Source organism: Pleuronectes platessa, chromosome 10 (genome assembly GCF_947347685.1).
Source record: "Pleuronectes platessa chromosome 10, fPlePla1.1, whole genome shotgun sequence".
NCBI classification, from domain to species: domain Eukaryota; kingdom Metazoa; phylum Chordata; class Actinopteri; order Pleuronectiformes; family Pleuronectidae; genus Pleuronectes; species Pleuronectes platessa.
The window spans coordinates 76,067-97,258 of record NC_070635.1 but is presented as its reverse complement, the minus strand read 5'-3'; the positions used below and the strand labels follow the sequence as shown (position 1 = coordinate 97,258).

The following is a 21,192-nucleotide window of genomic DNA, read 5'->3' as shown; positions in this document are numbered from 1 at the left end:
GATCCCCCCCTCTGAATGAAGCCCACACTGCCCTGATTGGTCAGCTGGTCATCTCTGTTGTGATTGGTCAACAGTGTGTCAGACACTAACACTCTTATTAGTCACTTTATTATTTTGTTTGTGTGTCTCTTTCTCGGTCACTGTCCTATATTGACTTTGTGGAAATGGCCATGTGTTGTTTATACCTTCCACACTTTGTTACAGCGAGCTATGCAGAGAGGATGGTAAATGGTTTTGTATTTATAAATCTCTTTTCTAGTCTTGATGACCTAAAGCTCTTCACAGTACATGTTTACATTCACACATTCACAAACACATTCTTACAGTGCATCTATTCGCAGCACTTAGTTATTCTATGGGGGGGGGGGGCATTCAGGGTTCAAGGACAAGGACACTTCGGCATGCAGATGGGTCAGACTGGTGATCGAACTGCCGACCTTCAGGTTGGAGGACGACCACTCTACCCCTCAGCCATGCAGAGGAGCCAGAGCCTTGTTTACTGAGCCGACCAGCTGATTGAGTAAACCTGTGTTAGACCTGGAATCCCAACGGAGCTGCAGAGGATATGTTAGATTCATATTTTACTCACTGTCCGACCACAATTTGTCACTTGTTCTTCGTCTCTTGTATTTAGTCTGTTTATAGGGTTATTCTTGGTTCCATATATGTTAGTACTGTGTATTCTTGTACTTTATTGTGAATCATTTACTTTGGGAGTATATATAGTTTTTAGTACTTTTTATGTTTATTGCATTCTATTTTGAGCTATTTAAATTCTTTCTATCTATTTTATTGCTTCTTCGCTCTATTTGCAATGCCCTTAACATGCTGCTGTAACACAATCATTTCACAATTTGGGATCAATAAAGTGCATCTATACATCAGTTACCAAAACAAAACAAGAAACCAGCAGAGATGATGTAGAAACTGTTTTATCTGAATGATTTAAGGATCGTTGGGTGAAAACATTCGGTCCTGCAGTGGTTTGATAAATTCTACAATGTACAAGTTGCTGTGTGTCTGTTTGTTAACTCAAGTAAAACTTAACTGAAGTCAAACTGAAGTTAAACAGAAAGAAATTGAAATTAAACTTAAGTTTATCGATCATTCTGCAGCCTTTTGATTTAATAACATGTCGATGTTCTTTTAATTTCAAATGGTTTGTGTATAAAACTAAATATAGTGTAAATAAAAATATATAAAATATATTTACATAAAGTTAGGACGTGATGTTTGACATGTAGAGAGTGAAGCTGGAACATGAGTGTGGACAAAGACAAACTGACGAGTCATCGATTCTGATGGAAGCTAAACTGAAAACATTGTTTTATAGAACAAAATCAGTTTGTGTTTGTTTCAAGTCTCAAACAGTTTGAAGGAAGTAAAAATCCACACGTCCTTTTTCAAAATCATCGTTTTGCATCCACACTTAACTCATCTTGCTCATCCTCAGCGTGCCGTCACGAACAGCTGATGCAGCGTACGTTCTCTTTTGAAAAATAAAAACATGATCCAGCTCAGCCACACCCAGTTAGAACCGGTGACTTCAGTTAAGGCTTCAGTTCCTTCAGAGCCAGATCACGTCCAGAAAACATTGTTGGTCAGAAAGTTCTCTGTCACATCGGCGAAGGCAGTAAAAGTTGATTCCAGCAGTCAGTGAGTGAGAAGAGGTTTGGGCACAAAAAAGACTTTCGCTACGACGAAGCATCGTGGCCACGAGTTTATAAAAAGTCTAGATATAATTGAAATATAAAACAAGAGAAATATTTTATCAAAAAGGTAAAACATTCCAAAATCACAGTTGTGACATGTTGTCAGGTTGATGGATTCTATGAATAAAGTCTAAAATTGTACTAGTTACTGAAAATATTGTTCCTCGTCATTTTTTCTGAAAATATTTCAACTTAATTAAATAATCCTGCAGAGGGCGCTGCACCTCAGTTTGTTAACTACTATGTAAATCAGACTTTACTCACAGGTTTGATTCCTGTGTCCTCAAGCAAGGCAATTGCCCCCTGAGCCTCCAGGGGACGCTGTTTTCTGACACCAGGACACCTCTGACACACCCACTGGGGTCAAAGGTCGCAAGATTGATTCCTGAGTGTCCACTGCTGAGGTGCTGTTGAGCAAGGCACTAACACGTACAGACAGTTTCCGTGAGTTCATGAAGGATTTAAATGAGAAACCCAGTGATGATGATGGAAAAGTCTTCATCATCATTGTCTTTGTCATCCTCAGGTCCGGAGGAGACTCAACCATCGAGCTCAAAGCAGCGACGAGGACTCGACTTTCTGAGGGATGGTGGGTCGAGTGGGAGGAGCAGGAGGTCGTCTGCACAGAAACAAACAGGAAGTTCTCAGGTTTACGCTTCACGTTCATTTTTTTTCTTTTTTCTATTGTAACTTGTAAATTTTTCTGTTAAAACCGACGTCTCCTAACCCGACAGCTCAAAGAGGCGTACCTTTTGGAAAGCCCTGTAGGTGCGACGGTGCTGTGTGGTCGGATTGTGGTGTTGGAGGTGCAGGCAGCGGGTTGAGGTGGGAGAGGGGGAAGGTGGGGATGGGATGGTGGCGCCAGGGGGCGGGGCTTCTTTGGCACGATAGGTTTGAGTGGAAGAGGAACCTGAAGAGAGAAAATGTACATCGTCAGGAAAGAGAAAATGATTTGGATCTTTTTGTAACTGCGACGTTATAAATGTGAAACTACCGAGCTTATTTATTGATGGTTTATTTTAGCTAATGCATCGTACGTTCTCTGGTGCCATAGAAATATGAAAAACATGATCCAGCTCAGCCAATCACAGCGAGGGAACCCAGGTGGAACCGGTGACCTCGGTTAAGGCTTTTTTTCATTTTTAGCCAGATCACGTCCAGAAAACATTGTTGGTCAGATCGGCGAAGTCATCAACGTTTATTTCAGCAGTCAGTGGGTGAGAAGGCAGGGAGGACAAAAAGATTTTAAAGGTCGAAAGACTCTCGCTGCGACAGAATAAAGTCAAAGTACTTCTAGAGTTAGGGTTGGGGTTAGATTACAACCCTCATGAACTTTTAATGTGAAAAATTTGCAGGAAATTCGTACTTAACCCCAGACTCTACAATTAATTATTTTTATTATTGTTTATTTTCATCAGTGATTATTGCTCTCGGTCTGAGGTGAAAACTTAAAACATCTAATTTTAAAATAAAGAACAACTCCGACGTTTCTGAAATAATCCTGATGTTCCCGAATGCCTCACGTCTCAAACCACATCTCGCCTCCAGGTCCCAGTAATCCCAGTGATGACTTCAGTCAGAGCCACACGTTAACATGATCGTTCTACACTCTACACACATGGCAGCTACATGCTAAGAGCCAGCCGGTGGGATGGGGGGTCTACCTGTCCAGGTGTGACGGGGTCAGGGGGGAGTGGCTTGTTGGGTGGAGCTGGTCGACCCAGCAGCTGCTGCAGGTTAGTGAGAAGGAGGAAAGAGAAAAGTGAAGCGACAGAAAGACGACTGGAGGTGAAAATTATGAATGAAACAAAACATCTGAATCCCAGGATTTAAGGAAGCAGTAGAACAAAGGAGAAAAACCCAAACACACAAACATGAAAAACTTCACATCATTTCAAACAAGCAGACGGGACAAGCCCCAAATGAAAGCACGTGTCGGTGAAGGTCTCCACTTTCTAATATCAAGGCTTTTTCATAAACCTTCGTTTTTCACTGTGATGAATGTAAACATAAAATCAACCGATTAAGATCATCACAGACACACGATACATAAGGGCTGCATGATATTAGGAAAACATGCGATAATGTTGAATGTTGTGATGACGATATGATTTGCGATGAATAAACAAATGTATAAAAGTATAAAGTGTTAAAGTCTTTCTGCTCCGGTTCACTGCTATAGACTTCACACAGTCAGTGGTTGATACAGACGCTGAAATAAATGAAAATCATTATTTCCCTTCCAACAACATGGTTTAATTGGAAAGATTCCCCCTGGTTAGGGACACCATGGACGGCTCCAGAGCCAGAGGGAGAGGACACGCAGCCCAGCCACAGGCCACCAGGTCTGGGGCAGACACCAGGGAACCGTGCACAACTCCACCAGCTCCACAGACTGGGATCAGTCTTTACATACAACTTCGTATCTTGAGAAGTTACATTTCTACTGTATTTAGTGGCTCCGTCAGTAATTTACTGCTCCTCTCTGTCTCTATCTTTAACCCCATCTCTTCTAGTTCTACATTAATTGACTAAGTTTACAGATGTAACTGAAGCGGAGAGAGAGAGCAGCAGAGTCAGTGTGTGTGTGCCTTTACTTTCCCCTCAGTTTCAAAGACTATAACAAAGAAGCTACTCATTCTTTTCTACCATCAACTGCGTATAGGCTCAATTTGCTGGTTGCTGTTTAAACAGTAGAAGAAGAAGAGTTGTCTCGACCTCCGACCAACACGAGCGGCCGCGGATCATTTGAACTTCTGTCGACCAATCAGGTTGAACACATTTGCTTCGTATCAAGTAAATTATTCGATCGTTTGCGTTTATTAAGGATGATTATTCTATGTGATGAAGTGTTTAACATCCTCAAAACATAACGTCCTAAAAATAGTTTTCTTTATGTAAAACATGTTGTTCCCACTGTTCATATGACGACAACAACACAAACTGCTCACACACTCTGACCCGTTAGCAAGAGCAGCATGCTAACGTTAACGCACATGCAGGGGAGTTCAGGTGAGGTTACCTGCGGCAGGGAGTTTAGGGTGGGGTCAGGGGGGAGAGGCTTAGTGGGAGGAGCAGGTCTGTCATGAACCTGATTGGAGAGAAAACAGGAAGCAGAGTGACAGCTGAAAACATGCAGAGCAGATATCAAAGGTCAAACAAGCAGGTGTGTTATCATAAGCAGGAAGAAAAGAAAAAAACATCTCACGTCTTTCTGAGTCCACAAAACACTTCTTAGTTTCAGGTGTAATAAGCGTTAGAGCAGAATCCAATACAACTAAAGTAGCTGGTTCTTCAAATGTAAAAAAAACAACAGAAAAATCACAGCATGTCTCCATTCTGCTCCTGTGGTGTCATCAGGTCATTTACACCAAGTTTTCAGCCTTAAAGTCTCTGTGATCCTCCTCAGAGCCACGTTCACATTTGTACGCACACACGAGCTGTCACACAAGGGTACGCACGTGGTGGCGGTAGCATCGCTAGTTCCGGTAGCATCGCTAGTTCCGGTAGCATGGCTGCAGTTACAGCTATGTCTCGCTGATGTCGTCACGTGACCCCTGGGCGAGAGCAAAGCGCTGCGAGCTTGTGCAGTGTGTGCGCTCACAAACATGAACTACAGGCAGGAGGGTAACAACCGACCTCCAGGCTACACAACCTGGTGTAACTGACCTTGTTTCTAGTTGAATATGAATATCAGGGCTTCCGGACACTTGATGACATCACAGGAGCAGAACGGAGACATGTTGTGATTTTTTTGTTGTGTTTTACATTTGAAAAATCGGTCACCAGTTACTTCAGTTGTGTTGGAATTGGCTGCAATGCTGTTTATCCCTGAAACTCCAGAAATATTTGTGGACTCCCACACACACCAACACAATAAAATGTGTTCTTCCTTCATCCAGGGACAGGGTTGGCGTTTGTGAGGTTGCTTTGGGTACCTCTTTGCGGGGGGGCGTCATTGGGATGTCAGCCTGTGGGTTCAGGTGGTATCTCAGCGCTTGGACCTGATCGCCATCGTCCACTCGCTCCATCGTCTTAGTTCTGGACAACAAAAACAGTCTGGAAATTATTAATAGCTTCACTCAGAAGCTGGCGTGACACTTGAGATGAACCTGCAGTTGTTACAGTTTAATTTTAATCGACTGGTTTTAGGAAGAGGGTTTACAAATTCTGAAGGATCACAGAGTTGTAGGAAAGCTAAATAAATACCAATTAAGCCATCCTGTCCAACAACACTTAAAGCTGCACCTGAAAACTGTTAAATATCCGGACTTTATAAACCAGAATGCTCTCTGCTGTTTTGGTCCAGAAAGAAACTGTAGCATCACTTTAAACCAGGAGAAAAAAACCCAGTGAGACGTGGATCATTGCAGCTTTAAGTCCTGAAGTGGTGTGATGGGGTCTGAAGGGTATGAAGGGTACCAGTGAGGTGACAGTAAAGACAGGGTCGACCACAGACCAGGACCCGACACGTACTCAATTACCTGGAGATGTGGATATGGTCAAACTCCAAGTCCCACATCTCACTGTGAGTAACACTGCATTGTGGGTAAGAAAACACCGCAGGCAAGTTTAGAGACGAGTTATCGAGCAAGTCTCTTTTCTCAGGAATAAAGTTGTTATTTTATAACTAGATGGATTTCATTAGACTTATTAAAAAAATAGTGAATACAGACAGATTATCAAGTAAATATAAACACAATCTTTATGTGATCATAACATTTACACCATGTTTTTAGTCTGAATTACATCTGATCTCCTCCTCCGGAGCCGCGGGGATCACAGCGGATATTCAGGCTCAAAACTTGGTGTAAACAACCTCGTTTCCAGTTGAATATGAATGTTGTGGACACTTGACAACACAGGAGCAGATATAGAGACATGTTATTTTTAGGTCTGAAACTTTGGTCACTAGTTACTTCAGTCGTATTGGATTCAGCTGCAACACTGTTTACCCCGGAAACTCCAGAGGTTCACTTCACCCCCCTCCATCATAGTGATGAGGAGATGATGAGTGAATTTTCATTTCTCAGCGAACTATCCCTTAAATAATTAATAATCATTTAAATAATTTAATCATTTTATTTAGAAATACATTCACAGTAACAATAATAATATGTTCTCTCCCTCCCTCTAACTCACACACAAACTGGTGTGTATTACCGGTTGTGTTGTCGAGCTTTGCGAAAAGGGCTGTTTGGTCTGACACAGAGAAGACTCCGACGCACACGAGGGAAGCGAAGAGCGAGGAAGAGGAGGAGCACTGGCAGGATGAAGAGGAAGACAACGAGCAGAGCGACTCTGACCGGGTCCGACGCTGAACACACACAAATACACAAAGGGGCAGGGTTAACTGAGTCAGCGATAACATGGTTGTCAGTTTAAAGGTCCGTGTTTTAACCTGCTGCAGCTGAGGCCGGGCCGCTGTCCACGCTGCCGCCATGACCGGAGTGCCTGCAGTCAGGAGGAGCCCAGCCCACATCACAGTGACAGTTACTATTACTGTTACACACCTGAAACACACACATGCAGCAGGTTACACTCACCCACTTTCTTTTTACAGGTGAGTGAAGTGTCAAATCTGTGGAGTCGTCCCTCACTCACCCCATGGCCGTTACATTTCCTGCGACAGTCGTCAACGCCGAACACGGACACGTTCTGACACCTCTGGTTCAAACAGGCCTGAAAGAAAAAGAACAATAGACACATTTGAATGTCTTAGACAAAATTTTGTGATATTAAAAAATAATTGTGACTGTGTGTATCTCTGCTGACTCTTACTTAAATTATCACTCATTTCACATCACGTGATGTTAGAGAATGTGTCAAAAATATATGTTTTTGTTTTACGTTACCGAGAAAAATCTTTAATTTGTGAAACCTGAACCGCTCTTTTTTATTTCCTGCTGCCTTATCTCATCCAGAGCTGCTGGGAGCACTGGCTGACCTTTGCGGGTCCGCAGGCGGTGCCCTGGGCCACAGTGGCAGGGTCGGACACGTCATCTCCAAGGTGGAAGAAAGTTCCTCTGCAGATGAGGTCACTGACATTGAAGCGGACAGTGGTGGTGAGGATCTCTGCGTTGGTGCCCAGCAGGGGGCGCTCTCTCCCGCCTTGACACTGAATCCGTCCGCAGTGAACGTCACTGAACATTAGGGGGCGTGTCACTGCAGAACACTCCGAGGATTCTGAAAACTTTGTGTGCTTACAGTGTGTGCTGTGTGCACTCACGAGTTTCCACAGGGGATGTAGGATCTGTTGTTCAGCTGACCACAGTTCCCATGTTTGTTTCCTTGTTTATTGACAGATGAGAAGCAGACGGCCGGAGCACTGGTGGCGTCTGAGGACGGACACACAACAAAACCTGGTTTAACATCACTGTAAACTAACTGGACCAGTCTAAACTGGTTTAACATCACTGTAAACAAACTGGACCAGAATAAACTGGTTTAACATCACTGTAAACAAACTGGACCAGTCTAAACTGGTTTAACATCACTGTAAACTAACTGGACCAGTCTAAACTGGTTTAACATCACTGTAAACTAACTGGACCAGAATAAACTGGTTTAACATCACTGTAAACTAACTGGACCAGTCTAAACTGGTTTAACATCACTGTAAACTAACTGGACCAGTCTAAACTGGTTTAACATCACTGTAAACAAACTGGACCAGAATAAACTGGTTTAACATCACTGTAAACAAACTGGACCAGTCTAAACTGGTTTAATATCACTGTAAACTAATTGGACCAGTCTAAACTGGTTTAACATCACTGTAAACTAACTGGACCAGAATAAACTGGTTTAACATCACTGTAAACTAACTGGACCAGTCTAAACTGGTTTAACATCACTGTAAACTAACTGGACCAGTCTAAACTGGTTTAACATCACTGTAAACTAACTGGACCAGAATAAACTGGTTTAACATCACTGTAAACTAACTGGACCAGAATAAACTGGTTTAACATCACTGTAAACTAACTGGACCAGTCTAAACTGGTTTAACATCACTGTAAACAAACTGGACCAGAATAAACTAGTTTAACATCACTGTAAACTAACTGGACCAGTCTAAACTGGTTTAACATCACTGTAAACTAACTGGACCAGAATAAACTGGTTTAACATCACTGTAAACTAACTGGACCAGTCTAAACTGGTTTAACATCACTGTAAACTAACTGGACCAGTCTAAACTGGTTTAACATCACAGTAAACAAACTGGACCAGAATAAACTGGTTTAACATCACTGTAAACAAACTGGACCAGTCTAAACTGGTTTAACATCACTGTAAACTAACTGGACCAGTCTAAACTGGTTTAACATCACTGTAAACTAACTGGACCAGTCTAAACTGGTTTAACATCACTGTAAACTAACTGGACCAGTCTAAACTGGTTTAACATCACTGTAAACTAACTGGACCAGTCTAAACTGGTTTAACATCACTGTAAACAAACTGGACCAGAATAAACTGGTTTAACATCACTGTAAACTAACTGGACCAGTCTAAACTGGTTTAACATCACTGTAAACAAACTGGACCAGAATAAACTGGTTTAACATCACTGTAAACTAACTGGTTTAACATCACTGTACACTAACTGGACCAGAATAAACTGGTTTAACATCACTGTAAACAAACTGGTTTAACATCACTGTAAACTAACTGGACCAGAATAAACTGGTTTAACATCACTGTAAACAAACTGGACCAGAATAAACTGGTTTAACATCACTGTAAACTAACTGGACCAGTCTTAACTGGTTTAACATCACTGTAAACAAACTGGACCAGAATAAACTGGTTTAACATCACTGTAAACTAACTGGACCAGTCTTAACTGGTTTAACATCACTGTAAACAAACTGGACCAGAATAAACTGGTTTAACATCACTGTAAACTAACTGGACCAGTCTAAACTGGTTTAACATCACTGTAAACAAACTGGACCAGAATAAACTGGTTTAACATCACTGTAAACTAACTGGTTTAACATCACTGTAAACTAACTGGACCAGAATAAACTGGTTTAACATCACTGTAAACAAACTGGACCAGAATAAACTGGTTTAACATCACTGTAAACAAACTGGATCACTCTAAACATCTATAAACCAATGTGGGATCAGTATGAACTAGTTTAAACTGCGAACAGATTTGGGTACAGACTGGTTTTGAACAGGGTTAGGGGTTAGGACACTATAAACTGGCTTTGTCTAAAAAAAGTAAACCAGTTTCTTACTGGGTCCCCACAGCGTCTGACACTGGGTGTTCATGCTGGCACAAACGCCTCCGTGGCAGTAGGAGGCGCCATCCTCACAGAGCTCTCCGTTCTGCAGGAAGACATTGGGTGGACAGTGGGGGGAGGAGCCGGTGCAGAACTCAGGGAGGTCACATTCTCCAATCGGCTCCCGACACACCGAGCCCGCTGCTCGCAGCTTAAGAGGGAGGGGCTAAGAGTCAAGTACTGATGTGAGCGACAAAGATGGCGCCTGTGAGCGAGTGGTCGAATCTTACTTTACAGTTGTGACAACAGATTCCATCAGAAGAACACTGAGCTCCAGGAAGCAGCTGACACGTGGATGCGTTACAGCAAGGGTCATCACACTCCTGACCAATCAGAACATAGCATCAACAGGGACAGTCAGACAGACAGGTGAGTCAGAGAGACAGGTGAGCAGACAGACAGGTGAGTCAAGCAGACAGGTGAGCAGACAGACAGGTGAGTCAGAGAGACGGGTGGGTCAGAGAGACAGGTGAGCAGACAGACAGGTGAGTCAGAGAGACGGGTGAGTCAAGCAGACAGGTGAGCAGACAGACAGGTGAGTGAGAGTGACAGGTGAGCAGGCCGACAAGTGAGTGAGAGAGATAGGTGAGCAGGCAGACAGGTGAGTGAGAGAGACAGGTGAGCAGACAGACAGGTGAGTCAAGCAGACAAGTGAGTCAGAGAGACAGGTGAGCAGACAGACAGGTGAGTCGAACAGACAGGTGAGTCAGGCAGACAAGTGAGTCAGAGAGACAGGTGAGTGAGAGAGACAGGTGAGCAGACAGACAGGTGAGTGAGAGAGACAGGTGAGCAGGCAGACAGGTGAGTGAGAGAGACAGGTGAGCAGACAGACATGTGAGTCGAACAGACAGGTGAGTCAGGCAGGCAAGTGAGTCAGAGAGACAGGTGAGCAGACAGACAGGTGAGTCGAACAGACAGGTGAGTCAGGCAGACAAGTGAGTCAGAGAGACAGGTGAGTCAGAGAGACAGGTGAGCAGGCAGAGAGGTGAGTCAGACAGACAGGTGAGTGAGAGAGACAGGTGAGCAGGCAGACAAGTGAGTCGGACAGACAGGTGAGTCGAACAGACAAGTGAGTCAGACAGACAGGTGAGCAGACAGACAGGTGAGTCGAGCAGACAGGTGAGTCAGACAGACAGGTGAGTGAGAGAGACAGGTGAGCAGACAGACAAGTGAGTCAGAGAGACAGGTGAGTTGAACAAACAGGTGAGTCAGACAGACAAGTGAGTCAGACAGACAGGTGAGCAGGCAGACAGGTGAGTCAGACAGACAGGTTAGTCGAACAGACAAGTGAGTCAGACAAACAGGTGAGCAGACACAGGTCACTGAGAGAGACAGGTGAGCAGACAGACAGGTGAGCAGACATACAGGTGAGCAGACAGACAGGTGAGTCAGACACACAGGTGAGCAGACAGACAGGTGAGTCAGAGAGACGGGTGAGTCAAGCAGACAGGTGAGCAGACAGACAGGTGAGTGAGAGTGACTGGTGAGCAGGCCGACAAGTGAGTCAGAGAGACAGGTGAGCAGGCAGACAGGTGAGTGAGAGAGATAGGTGAGCAGGCAGACAGGTGAGTGAGAGAGACAGGTGAGCAGACAGACAGGTGAGTCAGGCAGACAAGTGGGTGAGAGAGACAGGTGAGCAAACAGACAGGTGAGTCGAACAGACAGGTGAGTCAGGCAGACAAGTGAGTCAGAGAGACAGGTGAGCAGACAGACAGGTGAGTCAGGCAGACAAGTGAGTCAGAGAGACAGGTGAGCAGACAGACAGGTGAGTCGAACAGACAGGTGAGTCAGGCAGACAAGTGAGTCAGAGAGACAGGTGAGTCAGAGAGACAGGTGAGCAGGCAGAGAGGTGAGTCAGACAGACAGGTGAGTGAGAGAGACAGGTGAGCAGACAGACAGGTGGGTGAGAGAGACAGGTGAGCAGGCAGACAGGTGAGTGAGAGAGACAGGTGAGCAGGCAGACAGTTGAGTCAGACAGACAGGTGAGTGAGAGAGACAGGTGAGCAGACAGACAGGTGGGTGAGAGAGACAGGTGAGCAGACAGACGGGTGGGTGAGAGAGACAGGTGAGCAGACAGACAGGTGGGTGAGAGAGACAGGTGAGCAAACAGACAGGTGAGTCGAACAGACAGGTGAGTCAGGCAGACAAGTGAGTCAGAGAGACATGTGAGTCAGACAGACAGGTGAGTCAGACAGACAGGTGAGTGAGAGAGACATGTGAGCAGACAGACAGGTGAGTCAGACAGACAGGTGAGTCAGACAGACAGGTGAGTCGAGCAGACAGGTGAGTCAGACCGACAAGTGAGTCAGAGAGACAGGTGAGTTGAACAGACAGGTGAGTCAGACAGACAAGTGAGTCAGAGAGACATGTGAGTCAGACAGACAGGTGAGTCAGACAGACAGGTGAGTGAGAGAGACAGGTGAGCAGACAGACAAGTGAGTCAGAGAGACAGGTGAGTCGAACAGACAAGTGAGTCAGACAGACAGGTGAGCAGACAGACAGGTGAGTCGAGCAGACAGGTGAGTCAGACAGACAAGTGAGTCAGAGAGACAGGTGAGTTGAACAGACAGGTGAGTCAGACAGACAAGTGAGCAGGCAGACAGGTGAGTCAGACAGACAGGTGAGTCGAACTGACAAGTGAGTCAGACAGACAGGTGAGCAGACACAGGTCAGTGAGAGAGACAGGTGAGCAGACATAAAGGTGAGCAGACAGACAGGTGAGTCAAGCAGACAGGAGAGCAGACAGACAGGTGAGTCGAACAGACAAGTGAGTCAGACAGACAGGTGAGCAGACAGACAGGTGAGTCAGGCAGACAGGTCAGTGAGACAGACAGGTCAGTCGAACAGATAAGTGAGTCAGACACACAGGTGAGTCAGGCAGACAAGTGAGTCAGACAGACAGGTGAGTGAGAGAGACAGGTGAGCAGGCAGACAGGTGAGTCAAGCAGACAGGTGAGTCAGACAGACAGGTGAGTCAGACACACAGGTGAGCAGACAGACAGGTGAGTCGAACAGACAGGTGAGTCAGGCAGACAGGTGAGTCAAACAGACAGGTGAGTGAGAGAGACAGGTGAGCAGGCAGACAGGTGAGTCAAGCAGACAGGTGAGCAGACAGACAAGTGAGTCAGACAGACAGGTGAGCAGACAGACAGGTGAGTCAGGCAGACAGGTCAGTGAGACAGACAGGTCAGTCGAACAGATAAGTGAGTCAGACACACAGGTGAGCAGACAGACAGGTGAGTCAGACACACAGGTGAGTCAGGCAGACAAGTGAGTCAGACAGACAGGTGAGTGAGAGAGACAGGTGAGCAGGCAGACAGGTGAGTCAAGCAGACAGGTGAGTCAGACAGACAGGTGAGTCGAACAGACAAGTGAGTCAGACAGACAGGTGAGCAGACCGACAGGTGAGCAGACAGACAGGTCAGTCGAACAGATAAGTGAGTCAGACATACAGGTGAGCAGACAGACAGGTGAGTCAGGCAGACAGGTGAGCAGACAGACAGGTCAGTCGAACAGATAAGTGAGTCAGACAGACAGGTGAGCAGACAGACAGGTCAGTGAGACAGACAGGTCAGTCGAGCAGACAAGTGAGTCAGACAGACAGGTGAGCAGACAGACAGGTGAGTCAAGCAGACAGGTGAGCAGACAGACAGGTGAGTCAGACACACAGGTGAGTCAGGCAGACAGGTGAGCAGACAGACAGGCACCTCCAGCAGGCCACAGTCACACTCCTCTCCTCGCTCCAGGTACAGGTTTCCACAGCGAGGTCCTCCCAGCAGGAGGTCGGGCTGTGGGACGTTGAAGAGACACATCCCCCCCCCGTGCAGCAGGCTGACGGACAGGTCTGCGGCGCTGCAGCTGCTGAACTGCTGACCTGGCAGGAACCTGAAGGTTACACGCATGACAAGTTCAGAGAGTGGGAGACGGCCGCTGCCAAACCCGCGTGGAGCCCGTTCAGATATCTGGTGCTGACCCGGTGGACGGCTCCATGATGCATCCTCCCAGACGCGGCTCATTCTGGCAGGAGCAGCGGCGCTCGGCCGTGTCGTGGCTCATCCCCAAATTGTGACCAAGCTCATGCGCCACAGTAGAGGCCACGCCCAGCACGCTGACCAGGTGATCCTGAGGCAGATCAGAGAAAAGCTTTTCATTGGACGCTGAAGGATTAGTCTGATCTTTGACCTCTGACCTGCTGATGGTGACCGGCGGACACTCACCACGTTAACTCCACCCGACCGGTCTCTGGAGCACATGGACGCCTGGGACGCCATCCCCACTGTGGTGCCGTCAAATGACCCGCCCCTGCACAATGAAACCAAGCGTTACTTGTGATGATTACGACAGGACTGATGCTTTTATTTTGGTGACTGTTCCGGTCATACATGACAAGCTGGGCGTTGTCATGGCGAAGGCGTGGCAGCAGCTCTCTGGTTCTCCACTCCAGGAAGTTGTTGAGTGTGACCGTGGGACTCTTCTCCACCTGGATCTTGTCTCGGTCGCTCCAGATCTCCAGACCGGTCAAAGCCACCCGCACGTTCAGAGGACGGTAGAACTGCAGGAGAAGAGAGGGCGTCTGGTTTCTGCTGGTTCAGTGATGAGCAGGTCAGAGGTCAAAGATCAGAAGTCTTACCCAGTCCACCTGGTTGGCCACGTCCAGCATGCGGTAGATGATGGTGTTGTTGTTCTTCTGATAATTCATGAACTGAGAGCAGATGAGAGATGATGCATCAGTATTTAAACACAGTGATCTACCATCACTGCTGCCACTCAGTGTTGAAAAGATGTTACTGCAGGTAAACTGATTGTCTTATTTTCATTTTGTATTTTTACTGTGATTAATTCAGATTTGTTTACAGTAAAACTTCAGATTATTGTCATACATTCATCTCTAAACTGAAGCTACATGATGAAGTGCATGGGTTCAACGTCATGTGTCACGTGTTTACCGATGTTTTCAGGAAGCTCATTTTGTAATTTTAGTCATATAGATTTCCTCTTCTCTCTCTTTCATTATGTCTTTGTGTTGCCTAAAGTTCAGTGAGTTTGAACAATCACAAACACATCACACTGACCTCCTGGTGATCAGCCACCAGCACAAGCTCGATGTATTTCGTCTCTGTCAAGATGTCTCTCTTTTTCTGCAGACAGAGGAAAGAAGATAGAACAAGCTTCAGCAGCAGCACGTGGAGCTCTGTGATTGGCTGTTTCTCAGTGAAATGCAGCCTAATTTTTTTATAATTTTTTAGCGGGGTGTCTATCTCACCCTGTGTGTGTGAGTGAAGCTGTGGATCGGGGGGAGAGCAGTGTGTGACACCACGCAGCCTCCAGCAACATCGCCCTCCAGGGGACTAGTGGAGAACAATAAATGGACTCCTTCTTCACCTCCTTCTCGACCTCCACTTCCTTCACTGCCATCTTCTCCACTCTCCCCTCCTCCCCACTCCTCCTGCCCCTGCTGGTCGGGGTGTTGGTGGTCGTCCTCCTGGGGCTGCAGCTCGAAGCTCAGCGTGGAGTTGATGGCGATGACGCCTCTGCAGGAGGAATCAGGTGATGTGTTCAGTTTTATGCTGCACAGCTGATAAAACTGTTCAAACTAAAGCTGAGAAAACTCGACAATTCCTGAGGTGACTCGTTTTATAGGATGAATTCCTCATGCAGTGCACAGGAGCAATGTGATGTGTCCACACCACTACCAGCGTAAGATGGCAGAGTTTGTATCCGAAGATACTTTAGTTTCATTTCTGGAGGAAGTGGAGACACGTCGTCCATCTTTATTAACAGTAGTTGATCATCTTTATATTCGCCTCATATCACAAACAGAGAGAAACGTAAACTCATGGTGAACAAACATTTCTAATGACATAATGAAAGAGAATAAACGTCCACTTCTCCTGTGATAATAACCAGATGGGTCCAGAGGAGCCTATGGGTACGAACAGTGTGAGAACATAAATGGTGAGTTGTTTTTTACTCATTCAGTTTGAGTGGGAATTCAACAAGAACATTTCTAAGAAGTTCAGAGTGTGAGCAGCTTTAGATGTGATGAAATAGTTTCTCTTCATTTTTAAAATCCAGGACACAGTGGTTTGTGTCTCTGAATCTCTGGAGCTCGACCCTGAAAACCCAAAACTGGATCAGGTCTCTTCACGTGAGCTGCTGGGTAAACCCCACTAATCCTGCTACAGAGGGCAGAGGTCGCACACATTTATCCAGATCAGTTTAACCTGAAGAGAAACGTGACGTCACTCACATTTTGGGCTGAGAAGGCCGAGAAACACAAAGAGGTGAAACTCATTAAATCCAGGACAAATCCGATTGAAACAGATTTATTTTCTTTCATTGTTGTTGCAGAAGAAAATGTTTTTCTCTCGTGTTAAAAGACGTTTTGGACTCACTGAACTGGTTCTGACGTTCAAAGCTGCATTCTCAAACCCATTCGTGCACAAGGACACAAGCGTTTCATGTGCTCACAGCTGCTGTGATGAATTGTGTGTCCAACAGAAACCAGGAATCCAGCCAGACACAAAGGAAAAGCTGATATTTGTGTTAATTCGGCTCGGGATTCATTTTTCTGATTTAATCCGGAAAAAAACCAATGGAGTCCGATGCAGTTACTATAGCTGCAGTTTGTGATAATAAGGCATCAGCTCAGCCAACATGTTGAACTGATTCCGACATCAACACTTGATGAAAAACAGTGACTGACCTGAGTCCGGAGCAGGTGCTCAGAGCCACTCTGGACTGAGGGAATCCCCTGACACTGCCTTGGTAATAACAGTGAGTCTGTGGACGACATGATACGTGTCACACAGCTGGAAAACATCACAAACACACACACACACACACACACACACAAAGACAGAAGGTGGTGCCTTCACTGACTCACCACAGGGTTGGCTGTCACAGACACGCCGGTTCCGTTGGGCAAATAGTAGAAGACGTTGGGTGGTTTAGGCAGCAGGTCGCTGCAAAGACACAAATCTCAGCTATTTATTAACTTTAACACAGAGGTGTTTCACAAAAACACGACAACTAGAGAGCAGATTTCTAATCAGAACATATGTGAAAAGAGAACTCACTAAATGTTGGTGTGAATCTGGATCCAGGATCTATTTTCTTTAACATTTTCACTGATGAAAATCAGACTCATATTTCTGACAGTTTGGGATTTGGTGCAGATTGATTAAAAGGAAGGGACTGATTGTTTTCAAACTGTACAGATGACAAAGACCTCTGCATTTTCAGACTCACTGGTTCTTCTCCAGGTCCAACAGGAAGAGTTGTCCTCCCACCTCCAGTCCACACTGCAGCCTGTTGGGGTGACCATACTGAAACACAAGAGGAGAACGGTGAAAAACGTCCAGAGACAAACAGAGATGGTGAAGAACACACAAGGTGTTGGCCGTTCAGTGTGTTGCAAAGATAAACAGTTCACAGAGCCATATAAAAAAGTTACTCTAAATCGAAGCATACATTTTATTACCATTGTTTTTATAATGTTTTAGTGGGCGTGTCTGTAGACATCCGTTAACCAATCAGTGTGGTTTCCTGCCTGTTAAAGAGTCACTTCCTGTTTGACACCTCCTCGCTTTCTCCTCTCAGATCAGCTGGAAGTCTCTGTGCATGCGTGTGTTGAGTGTTATGGAGTTTTCAAAGACTGTCTCCTGTCCTCTCTCTGAGACATAGTGCAGCTGGCTGTCATGTATGGGGAAGTAAGAGAGCTTAGCGAAGGTCAAAGGCTTCACTCCATAGACACCACAGATTTGAGACTGCGTAAGTGTGACTGCAGGAAAGCAGACTTGAGAATATGAGAGGACATCATGCACAGTTGTGTTGATGAATTCTGATTTCCTCCTTGGTAAAGCTTCAAGAAGTATTTCAGCATAAAACATCAAAGGGCTCCGCACACTTTCTTCATTGATGAGTTGATCATTGACGGAGGGCGGAGCAGCTAGTCTCTCTCTCTCTCTCTCTCTCTCTCTCTCTCTCTCTCTCTCTCTCTCTCTCTCTCTCTCTCTCTCTCTCTCTCTCTCTCTCTCTCTCTGGTGAGGTCATGTCTCTCGCCCAATCTCCAGATGACAGCAGAGCAGTAGAAATAGTGGGCGGGGCTGAGAGCTGCCGACCAGATGTAGAGTTGTGGGCAGGGCAGTCTATCTGTCACTTTGAATTAACATAACGACATCGGGCGTTAACCTCAGCGAGGGAACGCGAGTCTGAACATTCATCTGGTTCAAATGTGAGGAACTCCATTTCCCTCTTCTTCTCCTTCTTCCCAGGTGGCCAGCCCCTTTACCTTATTCTTTCTACCTACTCGTTTCCTCTCACAACGGTGGGTCATGAGGATTTCTGCAAGAAATGATCTCAGAGCTTCTGTCAACTGCTCAGGAAGTGTCCATCCCCTAATAACCCTCCCCCTCTTCATCCTGTGGTCAGATCTCAGGGTTTCAGCAGGAAGTTCCCTCCTGGAGAAAACTGTCAGCGCTCCAACTTCCCTCTTGTCGGACTGAAGCAGGAGGAAATGAACGAGGGTGTCGTAAGAATACGAAGAGAGTGATTCTTCTTTCTCCTCCAGACGACATAACGTTCTGTCACCTAATCTAATCTAATCTAATCCCTCACCTACGTAGTAGTTATAAAATGCATCACTGTTGCTCTGGTTACACCTGGCAACATATTCCAGCCTCTAAATCAGAGACTTTTTTATAGGCAGGTGGTCTCATTTTTGTTTGGGTTGTGTTTTAGTATTGATGAACAGAATCTGTATTTGTAGACCGATTGCGTCACACTGGCGCGAACAGACTGTTCCACTTGAAATGCTCCTGTGAGTCCAGCCGACCATTGTGTCCTTCCACCCCCGAGCAAGGAAGGCTCCACCGAGTGGGTAATACATCTTTAAAATGTAATGTATAATTATATATATATAAATCACCCTCCTTTGGGGGATGGTATTGTCTTCCTATATATGTAAAGGATATAGGATATTTATATAGAAAAACTGAATGATTCCTAAGATGGAATCAGCCTTTTAAAATATTTTCCAGTTGAGCATGATCCTTATTATAAATAACTACAATAAAAAATAAAACACAAATTCAAGCAAATATATAATACATATATATAAATAAATAAATGTTCATAAAATAAAAGTTTGAGTTAATTAATTATTGATTAACCAGTTATATACTAGTAAATTTGTAGGGGAGCGTCAGTAGCAGTAAGTAATGATTTTTTCTCTGACCTGTAACGCTTCAGCGAGGCTCCGTCTCTGTCCGTCCATCAGTACAAAGGGACGAGTCTTCTCCAGCAGGGGGCGCCACCCTCTGTCCGCACCTGGGGACACAGACATAAATAAAGATGGACGACATAACAACTCCAAATTATGCCAAGGTGTCTCAATCGCTCCCTGGTGGCTGGCTGCAGTACAGGTCATAAACCCGCCTCCTCTATGTCTGTGGATGGGAAGGGAGGAGAGGTCAAGGGTTAGCCATCAGCTCTCTCATCTTCCTGTCCGCTGTGTTTACGCTGTGACATCATAAGCGGACGGATGGCGGCCATTGTTTTATTTATCTTCACACAAAGTGACAAGAATTAATTAAAGGCACATGATTAGAGAGAGAGAGAGAGTGTGGCCTAGGGGATAGAGCGGGTGTTCTACAACAAGAAGGTTGCCAGTTCGAATCCCACTCTTTCCCATCTGCATGCCTAAGTGTCCTTGGCAAGATACTGAACCCCTAAAGTGGCCCCTCATAAATGCTGAGTGTTCTAAAAAAAATGTAAGTCGCTTTGGACAAAAGCGACAGCTAAATGACATGTAATGTAATTAAAATGTGACGCACAGGCTCTGTGACAGCAGCTGTAGACAGAGATCAGACAATGTTCAGAGGTCACAAAAAGAGCAAAGGTCATGAGTCTTAAATCAACAAATCACAGAATCATTTCAGACATATCGCTGTTATGTAGTCTGGAAAATATAACAATCAATTAAATAAGGTGAGCTTGTTTCTGTGTCGCTGTTCGGATTCAGTGCAGCAGGATAACAAGAGATTAGACAAGCACACACACACACACACACACACACACACACAGTCAATGTTCTAGTCCCACCTGACATCTATCCCCCTGCAGATTAATCTGATTACAGGAGGACAGTTCAACAGTTCAGTTAGAATCAGGCTCCGGTGTCATGATAACAGTATTTCATAAAGTCAAATTACGACAGTAACAGAACTTAATTGAACTCTGATCATCTTTATATTCTCTCCGTTAGTTGAGTCCACAGGTTCACAACATGGAAGGTCGGGACACCAGTGACACCAACAGACTTAAGGAGCTGATTAAGGAGCTGGCTTCGTCGTTGGCTGCAAACCGGACTCTTCTGAAGTGGTGGTGGAAAGCAGGGCTTTGAACACTAACCCTAACCCTACCTGTTATCCATCATGGACAGCCACGAGCACCCTCTCCCCACCTAGTGGACAGACAGCGGATTGTCTGTTGTATTTAGCCTTTGTCTTTGCTCTTCGTGAAATTGCCCTCGACATACTGCTGTAACACAATTTCCCAAATTGGGATCAATATAGTCCATCTATGTTTATCTATATCTGGGTTAATACTTCACTATTGCTACTGTATTATTACTGCAATTAATATAATAATAGTTTGCTGTGCCATTATAATTGTATTATAATAATTATTTTAAACAAAATGTTATAATTTCAGGATGTTTCCAGCATTATTCTTATAAAACCAGTATCACGACCTCCTTGCAACCTTATTTATTTCATCTCTTAGTCGTATCTTTAGTTTGCTTGTGTATCTTCTTTCCTTTTATGTGTTTTTTTACCTCGTATTTTATTGTTTGTATTTATATATATTATTCAATATATATAATATGACATTTGAATTTCCCTCCAGGGATCAGTAAAAAGATATTTGTATCTCTCTGTCTGTGTACACACGAATTGTTCAGCCTCAGTAAAGTAGTTGATTAAAAAATACTTTTGCAGCGCAGTACTTATCCCGGTATCCGGTAACGTACCTGTGACGGTCGCGGTCAGACCGTCGTTACCGTCCCGCGGTGCGTTCAGGGACCGGCCGACCGTGAGGGCAGCTCGGCCGCTGAGCAGCAGCAGCAGAAAGGTCGCGGCGGCTCCGCTCATCGTCTCTGCGTCAGCGGGAAGCTG

The 21,192-nt window shown here is 45.2% G+C and overlaps 1 protein-coding gene across 4 annotated transcripts; it reads right to left on the bottom strand.

The window, feature by feature from the left end:
• Nucleotides 1-914: 914 nt before the first annotated feature.
• adam15 (ADAM metallopeptidase domain 15) lies at nucleotides 915-21,172 on the bottom strand. 4 transcript variants are annotated; one of them, XM_053432888.1, is made up of 24 exons: nucleotides 21,048-21,172; nucleotides 19,251-19,342; nucleotides 17,264-17,340; nucleotides 16,899-16,977; nucleotides 16,719-16,795; nucleotides 15,276-15,543; nucleotides 15,085-15,150; nucleotides 14,643-14,714; nucleotides 14,395-14,564; nucleotides 14,230-14,314; nucleotides 13,986-14,134; nucleotides 13,720-13,897; nucleotides 10,243-10,335; nucleotides 9,968-10,163; nucleotides 7,942-8,050; nucleotides 7,660-7,855; nucleotides 7,317-7,394; nucleotides 7,114-7,225; nucleotides 6,876-7,029; nucleotides 6,197-6,250; nucleotides 5,651-5,753; nucleotides 4,735-4,803; nucleotides 2,462-2,622; nucleotides 915-2,331 (listed from the first exon to the last, which is right to left on the bottom strand). In XM_053432888.1, the coding sequence occupies exons 1-24, from the start codon at nucleotides 21,166-21,168 to the stop codon at nucleotides 2,265-2,267; spliced, it is 2,826 nt and encodes a 941-aa protein (XP_053288863.1). In that variant the 5' UTR covers nucleotides 21,169-21,172; the 3' UTR covers nucleotides 915-2,264. The 4 variants fall into 4 exon arrangements, with proteins under 4 accessions (XP_053288863.1, XP_053288865.1, XP_053288864.1 ...); XM_053432890.1 differs by lacking the exon at nucleotides 4,735-4,803; XM_053432889.1 differs by lacking the exon at nucleotides 6,197-6,250.
• Between the last annotated feature and the right edge of the window lie 20 nt (nucleotides 21,173-21,192).